This window comes from Olea europaea, unplaced genomic scaffold (genome assembly GCF_002742605.1).
Source record: "Olea europaea var. sylvestris unplaced genomic scaffold, O_europaea_v1 scaffold262, whole genome shotgun sequence".
NCBI lineage: Eukaryota > Viridiplantae > Streptophyta > Magnoliopsida > Lamiales > Oleaceae > Olea > Olea europaea.
In genome coordinates this window covers 425,942-448,905 of record NW_019244532.1, presented here as the reverse complement: position 1 = coordinate 448,905, position 22,964 = coordinate 425,942, and the positions used below count along the sequence as shown (strand labels likewise).

Below are 22,964 nucleotides of genomic sequence, written 5' to 3'. Positions count from 1 at the left end.
GGTAACAACCATAGTTTGATTATGTTTTTAATTCATGTAAAGGTCTGTTCGACTCGATGATTATATTAATGGCTTATTTACTTTTTAAAATTATTTTTTTGTTTAAATTGTTTTCTATTGATCCAACAATAACTGAACACGTGTCCCGATAGTCAGTGAAGAAGATGAGTGACGATTAAGAAAAGGAAAATGTAAGAAAAAATAAAGTTACCAGACTCAATTGAAAATTTGCTACAAGTCCAGTGACTATGAAACCATTTCTAAATTTCACTCCCCAAACCCCTGATTATTCATCGGGAAACCCTGATCGTACAAATTGAGTCCTAGCAGAAATCCAATTTGTACTCGAAACCAACGTTATTATACAAATTACAACACATGCACCAGAGACTGGAAAATGGCATTCAGGTTAAGAGAAATGGTGAAGAAGATAATAAAGAAAATTGAGGGAGACGAGAATTTAGCGCCTGGAGTGAAAGAGCAACTCAAGAAATTTGCGCCCGATACCAAGGTCGTCATGGGCCGGGCTCATCGTGGGCTTTACGCAGGCCGCCACATCCAGTTCGACAATCGCGTCAGTGAAGACGGCAGAAACAAGTCAGTATATCATTTGTGTTTTCGGGTTCTGTGTGTGTGACACACCTACCTGTGAGAATACTGTATAATTTGTGGGTTTTTTGGTATTTTTATATTTGAGTGGTTTGGGAGATGGAATAATTATGATATTTTGGTGGGTAAATGAATATATTTTTCGGGAATGGATTGTGAATTTTAATTGGTTAGTTTAATGGAGTTTGCTAGATTTTTTTTTTGATAACCATGGTGTCCGGGACAGCTTACGCGCACCTCGACTAATTCCACGAGGCCCTGAAGTTTACAGCTAGATACTCATTTCAGTGCCCTCACGGGAAGAGTTTGCTAGAATATTATCATATCATGTCCTGTAATATCTGAAAATGCTCATTCTATGTTGGGCAGTACGGCATTGGGGCCTCGGAATCAAAATTTGAGAAATTTTGAGTTAAAATTGATTTGATATGTTAGGAACTTTACTTGAATGCCCTATTCCTGACTGCCAAATTTATGCATACAGAGTTTCTGGGAAATCTAGGACTGGGTGAGGTAATTAATTCTTTTTTTTTAAATCGATAAATGTAAATATATTGATAAAAAAACGTTCCATATACAAGTACACTGTGTATATCCGGGCAAAACACAAGCAAATATCACAAACAAATATACCGGGCATCCTCGAGTGGTACAAAAGTAATTGAAATACAAAAAAGATCAATGACCCAATGCCAAGGATTCGAAATGGATCAAGACATCCGGATAAAAAGTAAACATAATTTTGTATACATGTGTCTTGATCCGTCTCACAATGGAATCCAAGTCGTGTGAGAGGTCTTCAAATATCTTCCTATTCCTTGTAAGCCAAATGTAGTAAACAGCGCTTGCAAAAGCAATCCTCTTCGCCTTACTTAGCCATGAAGTCTCACGTGCCTCCTTTTTCAACCACTTAAGAGCACTAACAAGTGTTGATATAGATCTCGTAATGCCGAGCTATCGCCTAATGTTCCTCTATAAGGTAGATGCGAAGGAACACTTAAAGAAAAGATGGTCACAAGTTTCCACAAAAATCACACTTACGATCAATATCCAAGAAGAGTAATTTGTCTTTAGTTAGGAGCTTTGATTGGGCCCCTAACCAAAGCATAAAAGAATGCTTTGGAATGATGCACGATTTCCAAACTTTGGCTCCCGAAGTCTTGAAAGTACCTTTAGGCCTAAAGAAATTATAGGCAATTTTTGTACTGAATTTTCCACTTGTAGAACAGCCCAGATTTTCATTCCAAAATTGCAGAAACTGCCTCCCTAATGAAGGATTCTGCCTTACTGAACTGCCATCCCAGTTCTGCCCATTAACCGGCCAAATTAGTACATTCCCAGCATTGTAAATTCGGCCATGAACAGGCTGCCGTGAAGGGGCAATTCCAGCATCCATATTACCCGTTTTCCCTTGCTGTCCATGAAATGAAAACTGGTGGGCAGCAGCATTTACACAAAGAATGTCCCTGATTTCGAGAAGTTTCTTGAAAAGTGGAGAATGATCCTTTCTATTACAAACCTCTCATATGCAAGTCCCATTAAGATAAACATGATGGATCCACCAAATTCATAGGGAGTCCTTTTTATTGTGAATGTTCCAAAGAGATTTAGCAAGTAACGCTAAATTCCAACTCTTCAAGTCCTTTAATCCAAGGCCCCTTTCCTCCTTTGGAAGGCAAATATTCTTCCATACAACTAATGGCTTTTTAGATCCCCAAAGGAATTTTCGACAGAGGCTAACAATCCTAGATATAATTATAGTCGGAATAGGAAAAATAGAGAGCCAAAAACATTCAACTCCTTGAAGAACCGCCCTTATAAGTTCAATCTTGCCTGCATAAGATAATGTAGAAGAATTCCATGCACCAATATATGTTGTTATTTTGTCGAGAAAAGGAGCATAACAACTTACTTTATGTTTTTCCGATGCAAGGGGATGCCCAAATACCGAAATGACATACTTCCCCTCGGAACACTTGTTAATTCCATGATATCCTCAAGAAGTTGTCCATGAACACCAGCTGTAAACAAGCTGGATTTGAGAACACTCATCTTTAATCCCGAGACCGAGCCAAAATTTGAAAGGAAATCCATGAGAATTTTAACCGACATAAAATCTCCACTCGTAAATAGCATCAAATCATCCGCAAAAGCTAAATGGTTGATCTTTTGGGGGCCACATTTTGGGTGAAAGTTGAAATCGCTATCAAATGTTTCAGCTTTAAGCATTCTCGAAAGGTATCCAATACAAAGCACAAATAAGAAGGGAGAAATGGGGTCATCTTGCCGAAGACCCTTCTCACCTTTGAAAAATCCATGCAAAGTCCCATTCAAAGTAATAGAATATGATGTAGAAGTGACACATTCCATAATCCAATGAACAAATCTTGAGGGAAATTGCAATCCATAAAAAATATCTCGAAGGAAATTCCAACTTACCGAATCATAAGCCTTCGAAAGATCAATTTTTAAGAGGCAGCATGGAGCAACCCTTTTCCTATTGTATTGCCTCAAGAGTTCTTGGGCAAGATGAATGTTCTCCATGATACTCCTACCTTCCAAAAAAGCGGCTTGCGCATGATCAATAATGTCTCCAAAAATGGGTCTCAATCTAGAAGCAAGTATTTTAGCAACCACTTTGTAAGTAACATTACAACAAGATATGGGCCTAAAATCACCAACATGCAGCGTGTGATCCGATTTAGGCACCAAAGCAATTGCCGTGTGATTAATTTGTTTGAGGATGCAACCCGAAGAGAAGAACTCCAAAATAGCCCCAACAAAATCATCACCAATAATCCCCCAAGCATTCTTAAAAAAAAAAGAAGAAGTATAACCATCTGGCCCAGGAGATTTGTCATCACTGATATCAAAAAGCGCATCTTTAATTTCCTCATAAGAAATGTCCCGAATCAAGGCGTTACCTTGTTCCAAGGAAACCAAGAGACCATTTGTAAGAATATCCATGTCAATAGGCCGAGAGGAGCATTTCTTTCCCAGCAAAGAATTATAAAAATTTACAAATTTTCTAGCCACTTCATCTTGTGATGTAGTATACATCCCATCTTTTTTGAGTACGGTAGCAATAAAATTCCTCTTAAAATTCATTTTAACCAATGAGTGAAAGAACTTTGTGCATTTATCACTTTGCTTAAGGAAGACACACTTTGGCTTTTGGTAGTAAAAACTACGTTCCGCTTCACATAAAGTAACGGTCTTTTTCCTCAATTTCGCAACCAAAACTTGAAAATCAGCATTGTAGGGCTGACTATGGAGCTGTAATTGGGCAGACTCTAAATCATTTTTGGCCTCACTTGCTCTACCCGAAATATACCCAAAATGCTTAAAATTTAGCTCCTTCAAATCACCATTTAGTTTGCCCAATTTCTTGCAAAGGATAAATTGTTTTGTCCCTCGCAAGTAAAAATTCCAGCAAGGTCTAATCAAATCATTGAAATCCACATGCTTGGTCCACATGTTAAAAAACTTGAAAGGGATTTTTGCTCTACCCACACGGTAATGTATAGAAACAATGCAAGGGAAGTGGTCGGAGAGGCATCCGGAAGGTAGGAAATTTGCTTCAACAAAAGCCCCATTTTGTATCCAAACATCATTTACCATTACCCTATCAATTTTGCTCCAAACCGACCCATTAGTCCACGTGTAAAAACAACCAATGGAGCGCACATCCGTAAGACCCACGTTAAGGCAACAATTTGTAAGATTTTTAATTTCATAAGGGGTAAATCTGCCCCATTGCATTTCTCATCAAATTTAAGAACATTGTTCTAGTCACCCATAATTAACCAAGGTAACGACACATTTTCATTGAGCTCCATAATGGTGTTCCAAAGAGGCCTTCGGTTTACCATAGTGTGAAATCCATATACAAAACTCACAAGAAAAGCATAAAAAGTTACCTTTCAAGTAGCTTTACAATGGATAATTTGTGGATGAACCTCCATTACATCCAAAAAAAACTTTGGATGGATTCCACAAAATTAAGATTCTTCCGACTCTGTGTGCAAAAATTATTTACTTGCATAAAGCCATCGAACTTATTCCACAAAATCCTATTCAACTTTCGGTCCCCCAACTTCGTTTTCAAAATTGTCATAATATCAATGCTATGAAGCTTTATAAACTCTCGAATCCCATTTTGTTTGAGGGGTGGATTCATGCCCCTAATATTCCAAGAAGCGATCTCCATGATGAAAAAGCAAGGGATGTTCCCTTCTTCTCGAATCCCGACTTCTTTTTCTCCTCAACTTTGCCTTTTAGCTTTTCATTTCCAGCTTTAGAAGAGCTTGCTTCAATGGAGTTGGTAGGTAAATCGTTTCCAAATTTTCCAGGCTGAACATGAGCAGATTTTTCCCCCAACAGCCCTATTTTTCTTGCTCACTACCTTCTCAAACGGCACCTCAACCTGGGCAGTTTTATCCACCAGCTGGCTGTCCAAAGTTTCTACAGTAAGCTGCCTAGAATTTCGATGATGTTGCTGGCCAATCTGCCCATCCAAAGCCATGATATTTTGTTCCTCAATTTGTTGCTGCATACACGCTACCTGATCAGCTGACTTCTGGGCATTAGAGGCTGATTTTCCATCTTGTCCATCTTTCCTTTGGTTAGAACCGGCAGCCTTACCTTTACCTTTCTCCCCACCAGAATTTTTATTGTTGCAACCCGTAGTCGAGTGACCGAACACTTTACAAGAACCACAAAATTTTGGTTCATGCTCGAAAACAATTTCTTGTTCCCTTAACGTGCCATTGGGGAGCCTAATCTTGACCTCCCGCACAAGTTCAATGGAGGCATCAACTTCAACAAGTGCTCTCGCAAAGGAAAGTCGACCTCTAGTAGCCGTCACTTTGTCTGTTGAGATTGGTTTCCCAACTTTTGAAACAATTTTACCCAAGGCATTAGTGTTCCAAAATTCCAAGGGCAAACCCGGTAAGTTAATCCACACGGACATTGTACTCACATCTTTATCATTGAAATCAAAATAGTGTGGCATGATTTTGAGCATGAGCGGTCTCCCGTAGACTAAGTATGGGCCCCCATACATCACACTTAATCTATCACTATCTGTATCAAACTTGAATACCAACCAACCACTAGTGTGAACATAATATTTATAGTTCACCTTCCAAGAATCACATAATTGGAGTAAAGCTACTTTCCCCGGAAACCTACCGGCAAAGTATCCAACCAACCCATATCCCCAAGAATTTTCAATGTTATCTTCATCACATTTACCCAACACAACCTCATCCAATTGATTATGGAAAGGTTTCAACTTGATATTTTCCTCTAATTTACGGTTGTCCTTAAAAAGATTAACCTATGAGGTTTTTTTCTCAATAACCCCATCCAAACCGATCTCATTTCCAGAACTTTGATTCATCAATTTAGCAAAATTTGAATCAAAATTAGAATGCTCAGAATCAGTATCCTCCTCACCAAGAGTTAAAGAGACACTCGGTGAAGGCAAATTAATCACCTTATGCTCCCCCGATTTAAACTTCAACGGAGAGGCAACACCTACCTCAGCAGGAGGCTACTGAACAGATTTAATGTTCAAAGGGGGAAGTCCTGATTTTAACTTCTTCTTACCCATGGATGTTCACACGGTAAGGGAGCCCAAACCAGGCAAAAAGACCAAGTGAAACGAGCCAAATTAACAGCCCAGCAACACAGCTCACAAATCCAGAACCACAAAAAAAAAATAGCCCAGCAGCAAAGGAGAAAGCCGGCCCAAGAGGAACACAAAAATAATCCAGCAAGAAGAAAAATAGCCCAGCAACACAGAAATAATCCAGCAAAAGAAAAACAGCCCAAAATCCAGCGACAAAAGAAAAACCAGGCCAAGAAGGAATAGCCCAATAACCCGGCCCAAGAAGAGCAGAAAACGGGTCACAATAGGTACCTAACCACCAACCCACTGAAAATGTCACACCAAAGCACCAAAGACAGAAGCTAGAAGTTGCAATTCAGGGAATAACACTGAACAAGGCAGAAAATCAGAGGGAAAGTCTGACCAAATTCAAAAAACCAATCACATGTGAAATGCAAAAATGCATACACAACCTGAGAAAATCGATAGATACACAATACATACAACAATATACTGCTGTAAAACCAGAACACCGGCCAGAAAGATTAACCAAGTAGCACAAAGATTAACCAAACAGCCCTAACCAGAAATGAAGAAGATGAAGACCCAAACAGGAGAAAAAAACTGGCCAGCAATGGAAAACCCGAAAGAGGAAAAATGAACCTCCAGAACAAAGAACTGTAACAATGAAGCAATGCCAACTGAACCAACACAGAACTGAAGGTTTCTAGCAAGAAGAAAAACCAACGACCAATCTGAAACAACCAAACTGAACAGAAAACCAAGCAGCATGGCACTGGCCGAACACAAATGCACCAAGAACAAATAGAAGCAAACTGAAAACCAGAGAACTTCAGCATACCTTGGACGACTAGCAATACCACAAACCAAATCCACACCAAGATAGAATGAAAAAGTTCCAACCAAAAGGAAAGTATGAAAACCGAACCTAAAGGATCAACCTGGAGCTCTGAAGAAGATGAAAATAGAGGCTGAAAATCCTTCAAAACTCACAAAGAGCATAACATAAACAGAAATCAATATGTATTAATTCAATTTTCACCAAAGATTAGTAAAAATCAAACTAAAACACAAGAGAACACACAAGAAAACTCCTAGGCAAGTTTGCACCAAGTGGGATTTTCTCTCACTAGGTTGAGAGCATCTCTCTCTAACTCACTTGACTGACGACTAAGGTAATTAATTCTTTAGTTATATTAGATGATGCGTCTCTTAATACTAATGAATACAAGTTGTTCTTTTTATTGTTTTTCTAGTCTCCTAAGAGCTCAACACTGATTTACATGCATGATATATCATAATGACAGGTGGTGGAAAAGTCATAGTGGCTTGATAAAAATGTACCAAGTCAGGGGTGCAAAGAAGAGCTATTACTCTACATTAATTAGATTTTAGAACTTCTATAAAAGCATTGCTTTTAAGAGCTGGTGAAACATCCCTATATTTTGGAGTAGATTCTGAATACTACTCTCTTCTTGAGACCTTTTTTTTTTTAAACAACTCGTTTGGTCATTGTTACTTGTTGTCACTTAGAATCTCACCTTACTATAAGCTGTTGACATTAAATTACAGAATTGTCACGAGTTAGACTCTAAATTCTGTTTGTCCTTAACCGTAACTTACCAAAAGTTGAACTCAGTTGAAGTGAGCTGAGTGTTAACCAATTAAATGAACAAAAACAGAAATTGGGGTAGGGAAAGAGGTTGTAAAATTGAGAAGAGATGAGAGATAAAATGAATTGAAGAATCAATACATGATTAACTGAAATTGCATAACAGAATTCGACAACCCACAGATCTTCGCACATGGATGTATATATACACTCATAGTGGAAATTGTCTTTCACAAAAAGGAAGGTAGCAAAAAACGTTTTCTAACTAGCATTTAAAATGGTAGTTAGTTCTGTTGGTCCTTCTTCTTCTTCCTTTGGTCTGGTTTCCTTCTTCGCTTTCATTTTTTGTGCTTCCTCTTTCCCAGCTACGTCTCACATAATAACCCTCCCTGTCACCTTGATCTTGTCCCCAAGATCTACAAATAGGAATCTGGAATTTAATCCAATCTGAGTCTTCCCAAGTTGCACTGTCTAGCGGAGAATTTGACCTATGTATAAGCCATTGAAGTGCTGTGTGTTTCTTGCGTTTCACCGTCCTGGACTGCAAGATGGCAAGAGGGTAATATTCTGTCTGCTGTGGTCGAATTTCTTCAGGTAGTTGCAGCAATGGCATACTGTTATCACCCAACTTGTTCTTCAGTAGTGTCACATGGAAGATTGGATGGACTTTTGAGCCTCTAGGTAATGCCAATTGATAGGATATTGCTCCTACCTTCTTAATAACTTGATATGGGCCAAAACACCTAGCACTTAGTTTATGGTTAGCTTCGTGTTCCGCTGACTTTTGTGCATAGGAGTGTAGCTTCAGAAACACCCAATCACCTTCCACCAATGAATTTTCTAATCTCTTTTTATCAGCATAAAGCTTCACACTTGTACTTACTTGTGAAAGGTTTTCCTTTAACTGTTGGTTTAATTTGTAGCTCCACAACCCTACCACTAGCCTCTTTATTTTTTTCCTGAATAAAAGGACATTGTAGGAACCTAGGAACATTTTAAAACCATCAAAAATCGCAAGACTAAAAATCAAGATTTGTAGATCTGAAAAACAGTAAAAGAACACAAGCGATTTTTGGCCGAAGCCCCGAGGTTCAACGATTTGTCAGATCGCCTAGTCCCTATTGAGCATCCATGAAGGAATAAGCTCGAATCCACTAAATCAATTGCCCAAAATTACAGCAGTTTTGAGTTACAAACGGAACACACAGTTCTAGTCACAACAACAACAAAATCCCCTCAACAACACGAAGAACTCACACAAGAGTTCATAACATCACACATATTCTTAACCAACAACAGAAAATCAACAAAATCCAAGATGAGAGAGCCAAAGTACAGAGAGAATTTTTAACTTAAAGGAAAGCTGCGTAAAATGAGAGCAAGCAAACCCTAGGCGTTTTAGTTTCTTTTATATGAAAGAAACAAATCATTTGATCTAATGGTCCAGCAATTGCCAAGTGTCGAGATCCGGTGAAAGTCATTTTTCACAACTGAAAAACGTGTTTTTCCTTTAAACCAATTGAGCTTTCTGATTATTCTTTCTTTTGGGCCATTAAACCGAATCATGGGTTGGGCATATTAACTTTGGGCTTCACAAAGGCAGCAACCCAATTTCTACATTCTCCACCTTTGCTGTCTTTTGTGCCTGCTTTTGTATATTCAAAACTTATCTTCATTTCATTTGCTCTTATTACCTATAAAAATAAAATAATGAAAATCAGTCTTCTTCAAGATTAATTAATCTTAAAGAATCAACAAACTTACTAATAGGGATTACGTTAGTTCCGTCATCTGCTGGATTTACCTTAGTAGGTATTTTGATCAATCTAATATCACCCTTATCAATGATATCTCTAATAAAATGGAACTTTATATCTATATGCTTGGATCTATCATGCAAAATAGGATTTTTACTTAGAAAAATAGCATTTTGGTTGTCTGAACACAACTCCACCTGATTTTCTATAAGTCCTAATTCACTAAGTAAACCCTTTAATCATAAACCCTCCTTAACTGCTTCAGTTGCAACAATGTATTTAGTTTTGGTTGAAGACAATGCAACCAATTTTTAAAGCTTGGATTTTCAGCTAATGCATGTATCATTTATAACATAAAAATATGCTGTTGTAGACTTCCTATTGTCCGGGTTACCAACAAAATCTGAATCTATATATCTCTTAAGTCTAAGTCCATTTTTATTAGTTTTGAACATTAAGCCTAAGTTACTGGTTCCTTTCAAATATTTAATCAGATTTTTCATGCATTGACAATGTATTTCACCTGGGTTATTCATAAATCTACTTAACACACTCATAGTATAAGCAATATCAAGTCTAGAGCATACCATAACATACATTACAGATCCAATAGCATTAGAATACGTAACATTCATCATTCTTTTATGTTCTTCTTCAGTTTTCAGCGATTGATCAACAGATAATTTCATACCGGCAGATAAAGGCAAGCTAACAGGCTTAGATTCATAAAGGGAAAACCTTTTAACAACCTTATCAACATAAGATTTTTGTGTTAAAAACAACTTTCCATTTATTCTATCTCTTTTTATTTCCGTGCCCAAAATCTTTCTAGCTGGTCCTAAATCTTTCATTTCAAATCAGATTTTAGATTTTCTTTAATTGAGTTAAGTGCATCAGAATTATAACCAGCAAGGAGCATATCATCAACATACAAAAGCAGATAGAAAAAATCAGATTCACCTTCTTTCTTATAATATAAACAGGGATCATATTCTGATTTCTTGAAGTTCAAACCTTGTATAAAAGAGTCAAATCTGTTGTACCACTGCCTAGGGGCCTGTTTTAGACCATACAAGGATTTCTTTAAGAGGCACACTAAGTTTTCCTTTCCTTCCACGTCAAACCCTCTTGGTTGAGTCATATGTATGGTTTCATCTAACGAACCATACAAGAAGGCAATTTTCACATCAAGTTGTTCTAACTCTAAGTCACATTGTGTCACTATAGCAAGTAGGACTCTAATGGATGTATATTTAACAACTGGTGAAAAGATTTCAGTATAGTCTATCCCTTCCCTTTGATTAAAGCTTTTAGCTACAAGTCTTGCCTTATATCTTTTATCACTAGCCTTAGTCTCACCCTCTTTAATCTTATAAACCCATTTACAGTCAATCAGTTTACAATCTTTTGGTTTTTCAACTAAAGTCCAGGTTTCATTTTTAAAGAGTGAGTTCATTTCATCTTCCATCGCAGCAATCCACTTAGGGGATTCTTTGAAAGAAATAGCCACTTCATAAGAGGCTGGTTCTATGTCAAAGAGATCAGATTCAGTCTGATCAGATGCAAAATCAGCATACTGATACCTGGAAGGAGGTCTTATTTTCTCCTTTCTCTATCTCTAGCTGGTAGCCTTGCAGGTCATGTGCAGGCTCCAGATGCTGTTCATCTTCCAATATTTCAAAATCAAAGACATTCTGTGGTTCTACGTGATGTGGCTCCACCTCAAACTGAGCCTGGTCATCAATATTTTGGCTATCAAAATTAATTTCTGTGATAATGAAGTCATCTTTTCCCAATTTTTTACCAGATTTGTCACTAAGACAAGGGAAATCATCTTCATTAAAGATAACAGATCTGCTTGTTATCACCTTATAACCCCTTACATCTCTTAACCACAGTCTATAGCCTTTAACACCTTCTTCATATCCTAAGAACACGCCCTTCAATGATCTAGGGTCCAGTTTTGACTCAGTATGATGTGCATAAGCTGCACATCCAAAGGTTCTTAGGTGAGAATAGTCTAGCATTGAACCAGGCCATATTTGTTCGAGAATTCTGTTATTTAGAGAGCTGGAAGGACATCTATTGATAAGATGACATGATGTTTTTACAGCCTCACCCTAGATAATTTTTGGAAAGCCAGAACTGATTAACATACATCTGGTCCTTTCAAGAATCATTCTATTTAACCTCTCGGCAATCCCATTTTGTTGTGGGAGTAAAGCTTACAGTTTTATGTCTCATTATCCTTTGTTTACTGTAATATTGATCAAATTCGGTATTGCAAAATTCAAGCCCATTGTCAGTTCTTAAAATTTTTATCTTTTTACCAGTCTGATTTTCAATCAGTACATTCCATTCTTTAAAAATGGTAAAAGTATCAGATTTATATTTTAGTAAGAAAATCCATGTTTTTCTTGAATAATCATCAGTTGTAAGAAGATAATACCTGTAACTAGATACAGTAGGAACAGGTGCAGGTCCCCATAAATTAGAATGTATGTATTCAATGACATCTTGGGATTTGTGCAACCCTGCCTTAAAAGGTAGTCTGACTTGTTTTCCCATGATACATTGTTCACAAAAAGTCATTTTTTGAACACTATCCTTTCCAAATGCTCTTTGATATGATAGTGTTTTAAAACCTTTTTCACTCAAGTGGCCAAGTCTTTTATACCACAGTTCTGATTTATCGGGATGTGTGACAAAATTCACAGAATTTTTAGGTGAAATTATTTCAGCACCTATTACATAAATTTCATTAAGTTTAGGTGAACTGACAATAAGTTCTTGATTTCTTGTTATATTTGTAAAGTCATTTTTAATACCAATTTGGTAGTTTTCATAATCAAGAACTATTAGGGATATGAGATTTCTTCTAAGTGCTGGTACATATCTTGTATGTTTTAACAACATGTAATGACCATTTTTAAATTTCAACAACACATTTACAATTCCCTTCACTTGGCATGACTCATCATTCTCAAGTTTTACAAATCCTCCATCCAAACTACAAAAGTCTGAAATGCAGCCTATATTGGGTGTCATATGAAAGGAACAACTTGAATCCAAGACCCAGTCTTGATCAGTATTTTCAGATATAGACACATAGGCAACTCCAATATTTGCTCCTACTTCTTTATAATTAGCAGCAGCAGCTACTAAAGAAGCATTTTTAGTGTTAAACCCATTCTTTTGGTCATTTGCCTTTTTAAAACAGTCTTTAATAAAGTGACCTGTTTTTCCACAGTAAAAGCATTTTCTGTTACTATTACTGTTGCTATTCGCTTTTCCTTTAATTGGATTCTTGCCTTTTCCTTTGGTGTTATTTCATTGCCTTTTGTTAAAATTTTTGTTCTTGTTAAAATTGGAATGACTGAAGTTACTTACTCCTTTAACATGTGGTTTTTGGTTTGATGACACACCCTCAACATGGAACACTTCTCTGTGTTCAGATTTTAATTCAAGTTCTTTATTCAGAAGAGGATTGTGAATTATTTCAACAATGAGATCACTCCTACCATACTTTAGAGCATTTCTTATGTCTTTATATTTATCTCCTGGAGCATTAAGTAGGCCAACTACCTTCTGTTCATCAGAAATTTTCTCATCATAGTTTGCTAAGTCTTGTGTGATCCTATTAAACCTATCCATATTATATCCCGTATCAAGATTAGAATCAAACTTAAAACTAAAAAACTGTCTCCAAAGAAAACATTTATTTGGTACAGTCTTAGTGAGGTAGTGTTTTTCTAAGGCAGTCCACAATTCAACGGCAGTTTTAGTTTCTCCTACTTTCCTAATCACAGTATCAGATAAGTGTAGAAACAAAGTGCTCCAAGCTAGTTCATCTTGTTCAGTTTTCCTAGCTTCAGATAAGGTTTCTGGTCAAAATTCATCAATAGCCTTAGCATATTTTAACTGTAACATAAGTGCTTTTATTTTCTAACGCTAGAGACTAAAGTCTCCTTTGCCATCCCAAATTTGGACATCTACCTTAGAGTTCATGGTGTGCTATAGTGTGAAATTGTTCACAAGTATGATAAAACAGATATATCACATGGTAATTCAGTCAACAGTATGTCACAAAGATCACTGTCTTATTATTTCAATTTTAGATTATGTATAGATTATGTTTAAGTGTGATATGTACAGAAGTATTTCAACCAAATTAAGACACATTCAATATACAGATCACTAAGCATGCAATGAATTTAATCACATAAACTTACACACAGTAAGTTACCAAAAATTGTAAATGCAATGTATGTACCTTTAAAGCAATTATTCTTAGGCAGTTCAACACCTGAGAAGATCAATTTAAGTATTAGTACAATTTACATAGAATGTACAAGAATTTAATTATGGAAATATAATTTTTGGTTTTATTATCTACACACAGTGAGAATTTTTTATTTTTTTTAAAAACAATTTTGAAGATTCCAGGTTTCTTGAACCGAAGCCCTAATCCCCAAAGTTTCTAGGGTTCTCTCAGGGAACCCTAGACAGAGGTAGAGTTAGAGGAGGTTCTGTAAAACTCTAGTTTTAGAAAAATGATTTTATTACCAAAACAATACTCCCAAGAACTAAATGTACCAACAATTCAATACAAAAAATCTTATTAATCACAAATTCAATGTCTGCAGATTGTAAGTACCACAAAACAGACAAGGAGCGTCTGTGAATTTCACCAAGAAACAGGTTAGCTTACTGCTTACAATATACTCAAAGGTTATCACTATACTGCAGCATTTACAAAACACAATAGGCTTTTTTTATTTTGTAAACGAAGATCAACACCAACACTGCAGGTGATCAAGTCCTACAGTATCAAGAACTTTCTTTCCAGTTATAAAAACAGCGCCAGCCGGAGTTAAGAGGACTCCACAACCAACAAAAAAACTTCGATTTCTTAAAGAAAAGCGACACCCACACTGATTATTCAAAAGAAAAATGGAGAAAATTTAAAAAATAATGTTGGTAGATCTTGAAAGATCTGTCGTTTTCCTTTCGGCCAGTGAACGAAATTTTAGATCCTCAACTAAAAACGTGACTGAAAACAGCAAAGAAAAAAAAATTCCAAGCTTTGATATCACTGTAGGAACCTAGGAACGTTTTAAAACCATCAAAAATCGCAAAACTAAAAATCAAGATTTGTAGATCTGAAAAACAGTAAAAGAACACAAGCGATTTTTGGCCTAAGCCTCGAGGTTCAGCGATTTGTCAGATCGCCTCAAGATTTGTAGATCTGAAAAACAGTAAAAGAACACAAGCGATTTTTGGCCTAAGCCTCGAGGTTCAGCGATTTGTCAGATCGCCTCAAGATTTGTAGATCTGAAAAACAGTAAAAGAACACAAGCGATTTTTGGCCTAAGCCTCGAGGTTCAGCGATTTGTCAGATCGCCTAGTCCCCGTTGAGCATCCATGAAGGAATAAGCTCGAATTCACTAAATCACCAGCCCAAAATTATAGCAGTTTTGAGTTACAAACGGAACACACAATTCCAGCTACAACAACAACAAAATCCCCTCAACAACACGAAGAACTCACACAAGAGTTCATAACATCACACATATTCTCAACCAACAACAGAAAATCGACAAGATCCAAGATGAGAGAGCCAAAGTATAGAGAGAATTTTTAACTCAAAGGAAAGCTGCGTAAAATGAGAGCAAGCAAACCCTAGGCGTTTTAGTTTCTTTTATATGAAAGAAACAAATCATTTGATTCAATGGTCCAGCAATTGCCAAATGTCGAGATCTAGTGAAAGTCGTTTTTCACAACTGAAAAACGTGTTTTTCACAACTGAAAAACGTGTTTTTCCTTTAAACCAATTGAGCTTCCAGATTATTCTTTCTTTTGGGCCATTAAACCGGGTCTTGGGTTGGGCATATTAACTTTGGGCTTCAAAAAGGCAGCAACCCAATTTCTACACACATCTATAAGGTTTCATTCTAAATGGCTGTGCCACTTCTTTCAATGGCATATGGGAGTTATGTGACCTAGGAGGGGGTAATTCTGTTGGTTCTTCAAACGCCGTTGGAAATTTGTGAATAACCTTCATTTATCTTGTTAGGTATATCCCCACCTTTCTCCTCCTTGATAGTGTAGAACTGTCCCACTATCCCATATGGGTCCTTACCTAACATTCTCTCTATCCCTTCTACTCTCATCATTTTGACAGGATGTTTTGAAATTTCACTCTTCAAATCCACCACTGCATTATTATTCCTGAATCTAATACGCTCGTTTGCATAGTCAAAGTTGATTGGACCAAATTTGTGAATCCATTTTTCTCCTAACATCATGTCACTTCCTGCAAGCTTAAGAGTTTTGAGATTGTATTGAAATTCCCTGCTACCTTCCAAACCACTAGTTGATATGCAGCTTTACTTTCCAGTTTGTGATCATTGACTACCCTAACGATCACTCAGTTGTTCTCATCAGTGGCGTAGTTCAATTCCCTAATTGTTTCTCATCAACAAAGCTATTAATATCCCCACTGTCAATCAGTATGGACACCTTCCTCCCTTTGATCATTCTAGAACCTCTAATGGTTTGGTGTTTCCACCTCCCAACCACTGCATTAATGGATATCTCCATGATCTCCTCACGTTCTGATTCAGAGCCTTTATCATCATTTGTTTCCAGTTGTTTAATTTTGCTAAATGTCTCAACCACATCTTCCCCAGTAGTTTCCGAAAACCTACTGCAAAGCTTCTCAGAAAACAAGCTCCAGTCTGCTTTAGGGTGACTGGCAATGAACCCATCAAACCATATATCTGCTTTCCCCGTCAAGTACTTCTCAGCCATTCCCAGCCTCAGTTCATCAGAAATCTGACGGAGTTGGAAGTATTTTCTGGCTCCCCTCAACCATTCTTTAGGTCCCTCTTCAAGTGTGGGAAATCAATTTTAGGTAGATTAGTGCCTTCCCTGATTCTACGTCTAGAACGGCTACTATTCTCTCGACCACTACTTCCTTGTATGGTTAACATACTACCAGATCTAATGTTAGTCATGGATCCTTCCACACTCTTATTCTCCTTTTCAGCTTCAAAATCAGCAGTCATTTGGGCCATTATAGTCGCTAATTTTTCATACTTTTGATTTATGTCTAATACAGCATTTGCCTATGACAAAGTACCTGAAGTGTTTGCTCTGAAGACTCCATTCTGGCTTCCAGTTTGTTGGTAACAGCTTTGAAGGCTTTACCCATATCTGCAACCTCTAAATCCAGTTTCTGCAAATGGTTATCTACAACTTTGGCCCGTGTATACATGGTTTGTGAATGGCAAGTATAATACGTCTACTCTGATACCATTTTGGAATTTGACCGCAATGTTTAAAAAGACGTAATTGGGTACTCAGGCATTTTTCCTTCACGATGCGAAGCTTAAGCCTCATAGTAAACCAAAAAGATATTAAAATGCCAAAATAAGTTCATAATATGTCATAAACAATCTTCAAAATTCATAATCGAACAATTTAAACTGTGCAAACAAATTAAAAAAAAAAAAAAAACTATATAGAAAATTATTTTAGTTGGTAGGGGCAGTGGACTGTACCCAAAGTGTTTTATGTTTTAGCGGGCTATTCTCAAAAATGGGTTTATCACAAATGTTTATGTTTTACGGACCACAAGCCTTTGAGGTGGTGCTGTGCGGCGTACAACTCCAAAAACTGCCTCATTATTAGGGCCTTGAGGCCTTTTGTTCAACTCACTTTGAGGAGGGCCTTAAAGCGGGTATCATTTGGTTTTTTCTAAACAATTTTTGACAGTATAACATGTACTCTTAGCTGTCCCTTCTTTTGTTTCCAAATAAATACAGCATACACTCTTTTGGGCATATGTCGTGTATCTTTGGCACAAAATATCACAACTTAAGTGAAACTAAATTAAAATGTCTGTATGGCCTGTACTCTCGGTTTTATTGATATTTATGATTGAAAATGGGGGAAAACATTAGGATCTAAAGTGTGAGATCTTCCCACTTTTGACATAATTTATAAGGTAAAACCATTGGTACACCATGGTGTACAGTCCCCTCACATGTTAAGGGGGGTCCACATGAATAAAAAATTTGTGGGTCTCCTCATTGTGAGGGGAATGTAAAAGTGTACAGCACTTGCACTAAGTAGAACCCTTTATAATTTATAAGTGCTGACTGTCCAAGATTGGTATCCTCAATGTGAATTAGTATATTGGCTAAGTGTATTGTGGTAAATTGTTGTGATTGACTTGCAATTATTGTATAGTTAGTAATTTGTAATGATATGATAAATTTCTGTTAGCATGGTGGAAAGTTATTTTCTAGTTCCATTATGCATATTCGACTCTCGTCCATGAAATAATGAAAGATATTGCACTCTGAATCTTATTAGTTTGATGACAATGATAGGACGAGGAGGAATTGGAAGCCTAATGTGCAGGAGAAACGACTCTTCAGCTACATTCTTGATCGCCACATTCGTGTTAAGGTAACCACGCACGCTATCCGCTGCATCGATAAGGCAGGCGGGATTGACAAGTACTTGCTGAAAACTCCGTACCACAAGATGGACGCAGAGATGGGCCTCTTCTGGAAAGCGAAAGTTGATAAGATGTACGAACAACTTGGGGAGATGGAGGTAGTTTTCTTCACACCTGAAGATGAGGATCGTTTAGAAGAGCAATTTAGAGAAATCAAATTAGCTGAGCGAGCAGCACGTGGGGATGGCCGGAGAAAAATGTATGGTTGGTCCGGCAAAAGAGACGATGGAGCAGATGCAGAAGCAGCACATGAAGAACCTTCTGGCAGCGAAGAAGGAAGCCTGCATGCTGACATTCATGAGCAGATGGTAGCTAATGCTTGATTATATGGGCTGCCAGATTTTTGTAGCTTGATCTCTTTTGATGTCTCCCTTTTAATGTTGTTGCCTATAAATTGCTTAGGCTGGTTTATTTTTTATTTTTTAACACAATTGGCCAAGCATTAATCTATACATGGGCATGGTAGGCTTGGTACGGTCAAGATAGGAAGCTAGTCCATTAAGCTCCCGTTTGACCCCATTTTTTGGAAATAAAAATGGGTGGAATGATATTTTTTTGAAAAATGAGTGGTTGAAAAGGAAGAAAAAGTTTTCAGTTTACTTGGAATATTATTTTACGGAAGATTGTGTAGTTGAAAATAAAAAAGAGAAAAATGGAATGAAAATAATAGATTGAGATGAATGTGGAATTATTTTACAATTGTATTCAACGATTGAATTTTTCGTTTCTTGTGATATGAGATGCCCCAAATAAAATAGTGAAATGTAGAAAATTAGTCGACACTCAACTCCCATAAAAGTTAATTGAATTGATAAAGTCAATGTAGTCCTTGTCCGGCACGATAAACACAAATCTGATATTGGAATATATTTTGGATTTGGTCTTCCACTAATGTTTATTGCCATTAATAAATCAATCCTGCTTGAAGGACCTGTGAAACAGGTCCCCTGCCAGGACACATACACAGTGGGGTCCATCGTAGTTTTTTTTTTTTTTTTTTCTTTTTCTTTTCATGTGAGGACATGCTACAGTGAGGGACCTGGCAGACCCCTGTGAAATTAATCCATGTACTCGAGATTAATTATTAATCAAACTGATCCCACTAACTTGTCTAGTTTTTGGACTTCTGATTCACACATAAAGCTGTAAAGCATGTGACTCGTCTAGTTACTTATAAGTTAGAGAGCCAAGTCGAGCAAGCCATACTTGCTACCTTCGCTCTGGGTTAGTCCAAACAAGGGACTGCTTGCATATAACTTTGATGGCTGAATTTGAATTTCAGGTATGTAACTTCGAAATTTTTAGCCCCCGTTTGACCCTCATTTTTTTTTTCTAAATTTTAATGTTTGGAATAGCATTTTTTTTGAAAAATGTGTGGTTGAAAAAGAATGAAAAGTTTTCGATTTACATGTAATATTATTTTATAGAATATTATGTGGTTGAAAATAAGAAGGAAAAAAATGAAAGAGAATGAGAGCCATTAACATAAAAGCATATTTTAAATCTACTTTTGGGTTAGCTAGATGGTAAAAATATCGTGCTAGTGTATCGTTCCTACATCATAGTGTATGTTTGAGACCCCATTTTCTTAAAGAATGGATTTTGTAACAGCGATTTTTTTGGAGAATGTATAGTTAAAAAATATGAAAAATTTTTGGATTTATGTGTAAAACTATTTTATTGGAAGAATGTGTGATTGAAAATAAATTTTTAAAAAAAAAAAAAAAATATATATATATATATATATATATATATAGTGTATAACCGTGGCTTGAATAGGAGCTTATTCACATCTCCATTAATATAGCAAGACATGGTAAAATAAAAGTAAATATTTAATGACTAACTTGAACCGATAAATTCAAAGGAAATTATTTTATAGCATCAATTGGTTCTTACATAGCCTCCGGTTGACAAAATTTATTTTACTCATACAATATTAGATCAATAAATATTATTTACTTGTTTATAATTTCATATGTAGTTTTCACCTATTTATATATTAAACCGATATTATGATGATACTAGGCAGTATAGATATAATTATGGAAGAAGTTGATCATTGAAATACTAACGAAACCATTCATTTGCCATTAATAAAGGGACAGCAATCACATGCGGAGTATTGTTTGGATCAAATAAGTAATCACATATAATTTTAATAAAAAAAATATTTAAAGAGAAACGAAATTTGTTGATTCCATTAAGAAAAAAGATATGATCATAATTTCTTATAGGATTGGAAATGATCCAATTCGGTTTTAAAGAGGACTGAATCAAATCTGAATTTTCGAGTATGTAATAAATAGAATCGTTGGTCGAAATTTAATTATGGAACAGTTCAGGTTCGATTCCATTCAATTCAATTAGGTTTCGATTCCATTCAGTTTCTGAGATCCATACAATGATTAAGTTTTTTTAATATTTACAATACTATATTAATTCAACTAATGATATATTTAATTTTAGTTCTTACAAAATAACATAGTCCAATTTGTCTATCTCTTGCGTATCTCTTTGTTGAGTTATTCATATATTTGATTGTTAAAATCACAATAAAATAAAAATAGCGAGCTCATAACAATGAAGAGAGCTTAGAGAGGTATAACCAAGCTTTCAGTTTGATTGTTCTAGAATTGAAGAAATGACACTACGTTAGAATTATAAATTTTGGTAAAAATTAGGTCGATTTGATTAACATGGACTTGAGTTGAAAATTAGAAATAGAAAAATCATATTTTGGGTTTTTTGGCTAAATTAATTGTTAACAAATTTATTTTTAAAAAATAATAAATTGAGTTATTTAAGATAAATAAATTTAAAATATCAGGGAGATTCGATTCTTCGATTCTTCTTCTAGAACTTAGAATCAAACCAAATATGTCAGTTCTCGATTCAAGTACATTTTGGGTATTTAACTTAAAAAAGAACCACTCGATTCGATTCGAAAGTTTTGTCCATCTCTAATTTCTTAAACATTTACTCATGCATAATTTTTATTTTTATTTTTCGAAATTTATGGATTTTATGTGACAAATATTGCTCTATCTAAATCAAGTATACACGTATATGAATATAATTTCAATATGGTGCACCTAATATTTTATATATGATACTAATGGAATAATATAAATTTTATATATGAATAAAGTTATTTATAAATACGAATAAAATAATTTTACAGCTTGTTTGAAAAATATTTATAAATGGTTTTGTTCATAAATAAATATAAGTGATAAATAAACAAATAATGGCAACATTTTTTTACGCTTTATAATTATTTATAATCACTTTTCAATACATGCTATAATACATTGGATAGAAATTATCTCCTACCATTCATGAATAGGTGTTCATATATTGTACATTGGATTCCCTATTTTTTGATGTTAAACCAAAAATAATAAAATAATAAAAAAAATCTGACACGTTGGATTCACATGTGTGGTGGACCCTGCTGACATTTGCTTCTCACAATTCTTACACAATTTTTCATGAATTATTGACCGCTTGATTAACTGAGAGTAAGAGATAAATTCTGGAATTATAGCCTTAGGATTGCCTCGGGAATTGCATTGCATCACAGACACGTGTTGGTGGGCACCAAATACATAAGAATGTCAATGAGTTAAGTTGAGCCAAAAACCAAAACTTGAAGCATGGGCCGGCTCGAATAAAAATGGTCTCAGCGTTTTTGGCTGAGCAGAGCCGCTTTTTCATTTTCCATATCTTTAGGTCTTTTACCCAAAGAACTTAGGGCCTGTTTGGGCCCGATTTTTTCACCCAAAAAATTGATTTTTTTACTGTTATTTCACTATCTAGCCGTCATATTTGATTTCTTCTCTCATAGGTGGACCTCACTTTTCTCCTAACAGTCAAAAAATCAATTCTCAAAATCACTCTCAAACGGGCTCTTAGTTTGTGGACTTTATAAACTAATCTTTTTTTTGACTAAACTTTTTAAATAAAAGCCCCATGAATTTTGGGGGTGAATGAATATGGATATCATGTTTAATTAAATTTTGTTAATTATAATTGTTGAAATGTTATTATAACATGATATTTGAAATTTAGCCATGTTTGGTTGTGATTAGAATTTAGATTTTAATTTAAGTCAAAGTTAACAATTAATTTTAATATTATATTTTATAGATTTTACAATTTTTCAACTACACATTTAATCAACTTTTATCAAAATCTACTAAAAATTTAATTTTAATCCCACCAAACAGAGGGCTTAAACTAATCCCCTTATTTATGATAATTAGTCTTTAATTGTAGTTTTTAAAGTAATTTTCCTCAAGAAAAAAAAGATATAAAAAAATTCTGTTGAAAAGTATTATAATTATAGATGGAGTTGACAAAAATTATCAGAATCATTGGACCGAACCATTATAGGATCGAAATCGCTCGATTCGATCGATTCTTCTCAAACTCTATTGGACTGAACCATAATCGTTTTTTGCTTTTTCTAGTATTATGATATTATTATTTCTAATACCAAAAATCAATTTATAGAAAATATTGTTAGTCGCATTTATTAAATTACTCCAAAATATTTATTTATTATGAATTGTTAATTGTTTGTCAATTATGTTTGAAAAATATTATTAATTTTTTAAAAATATTATAATAAGATTTATAACGATACTTTTTTTTTTTAAATGAAATATTTTATCTAAGCCCCAATTTGGTTTAGATAAAAATCAATTTTTTAATAGATTTTGATAAAAAAAAATGATGGAATGTGTGGTTCAAAAATTGTATCCTATAAAATGTATGGTTAAAAAAATTATTAATTTTGACTTAGATTTTAATTAA

The 22,964-nt window shown here is 35.3% G+C and overlaps 1 protein-coding gene across 1 annotated transcript; it reads left to right on the top strand.

Moving 5' to 3' along the window:
- The first annotated feature begins 397 nt into the window (after nt 1-397).
- Nucleotides 398-18,607, top strand: LOC111383134 (39S ribosomal protein L28, mitochondrial). Its single transcript, XM_023007206.1, has 2 exons — nt 398-597; nt 18,013-18,607. Exons 1-2 carry the CDS (start codon nt 398-400, stop codon nt 18,464-18,466), a joined length of 654 nt encoding a protein of 217 aa, XP_022862974.1. The 3' UTR covers nt 18,467-18,607.
- Nucleotides 18,608-22,964: the final 4,357 nt, after the last annotated feature.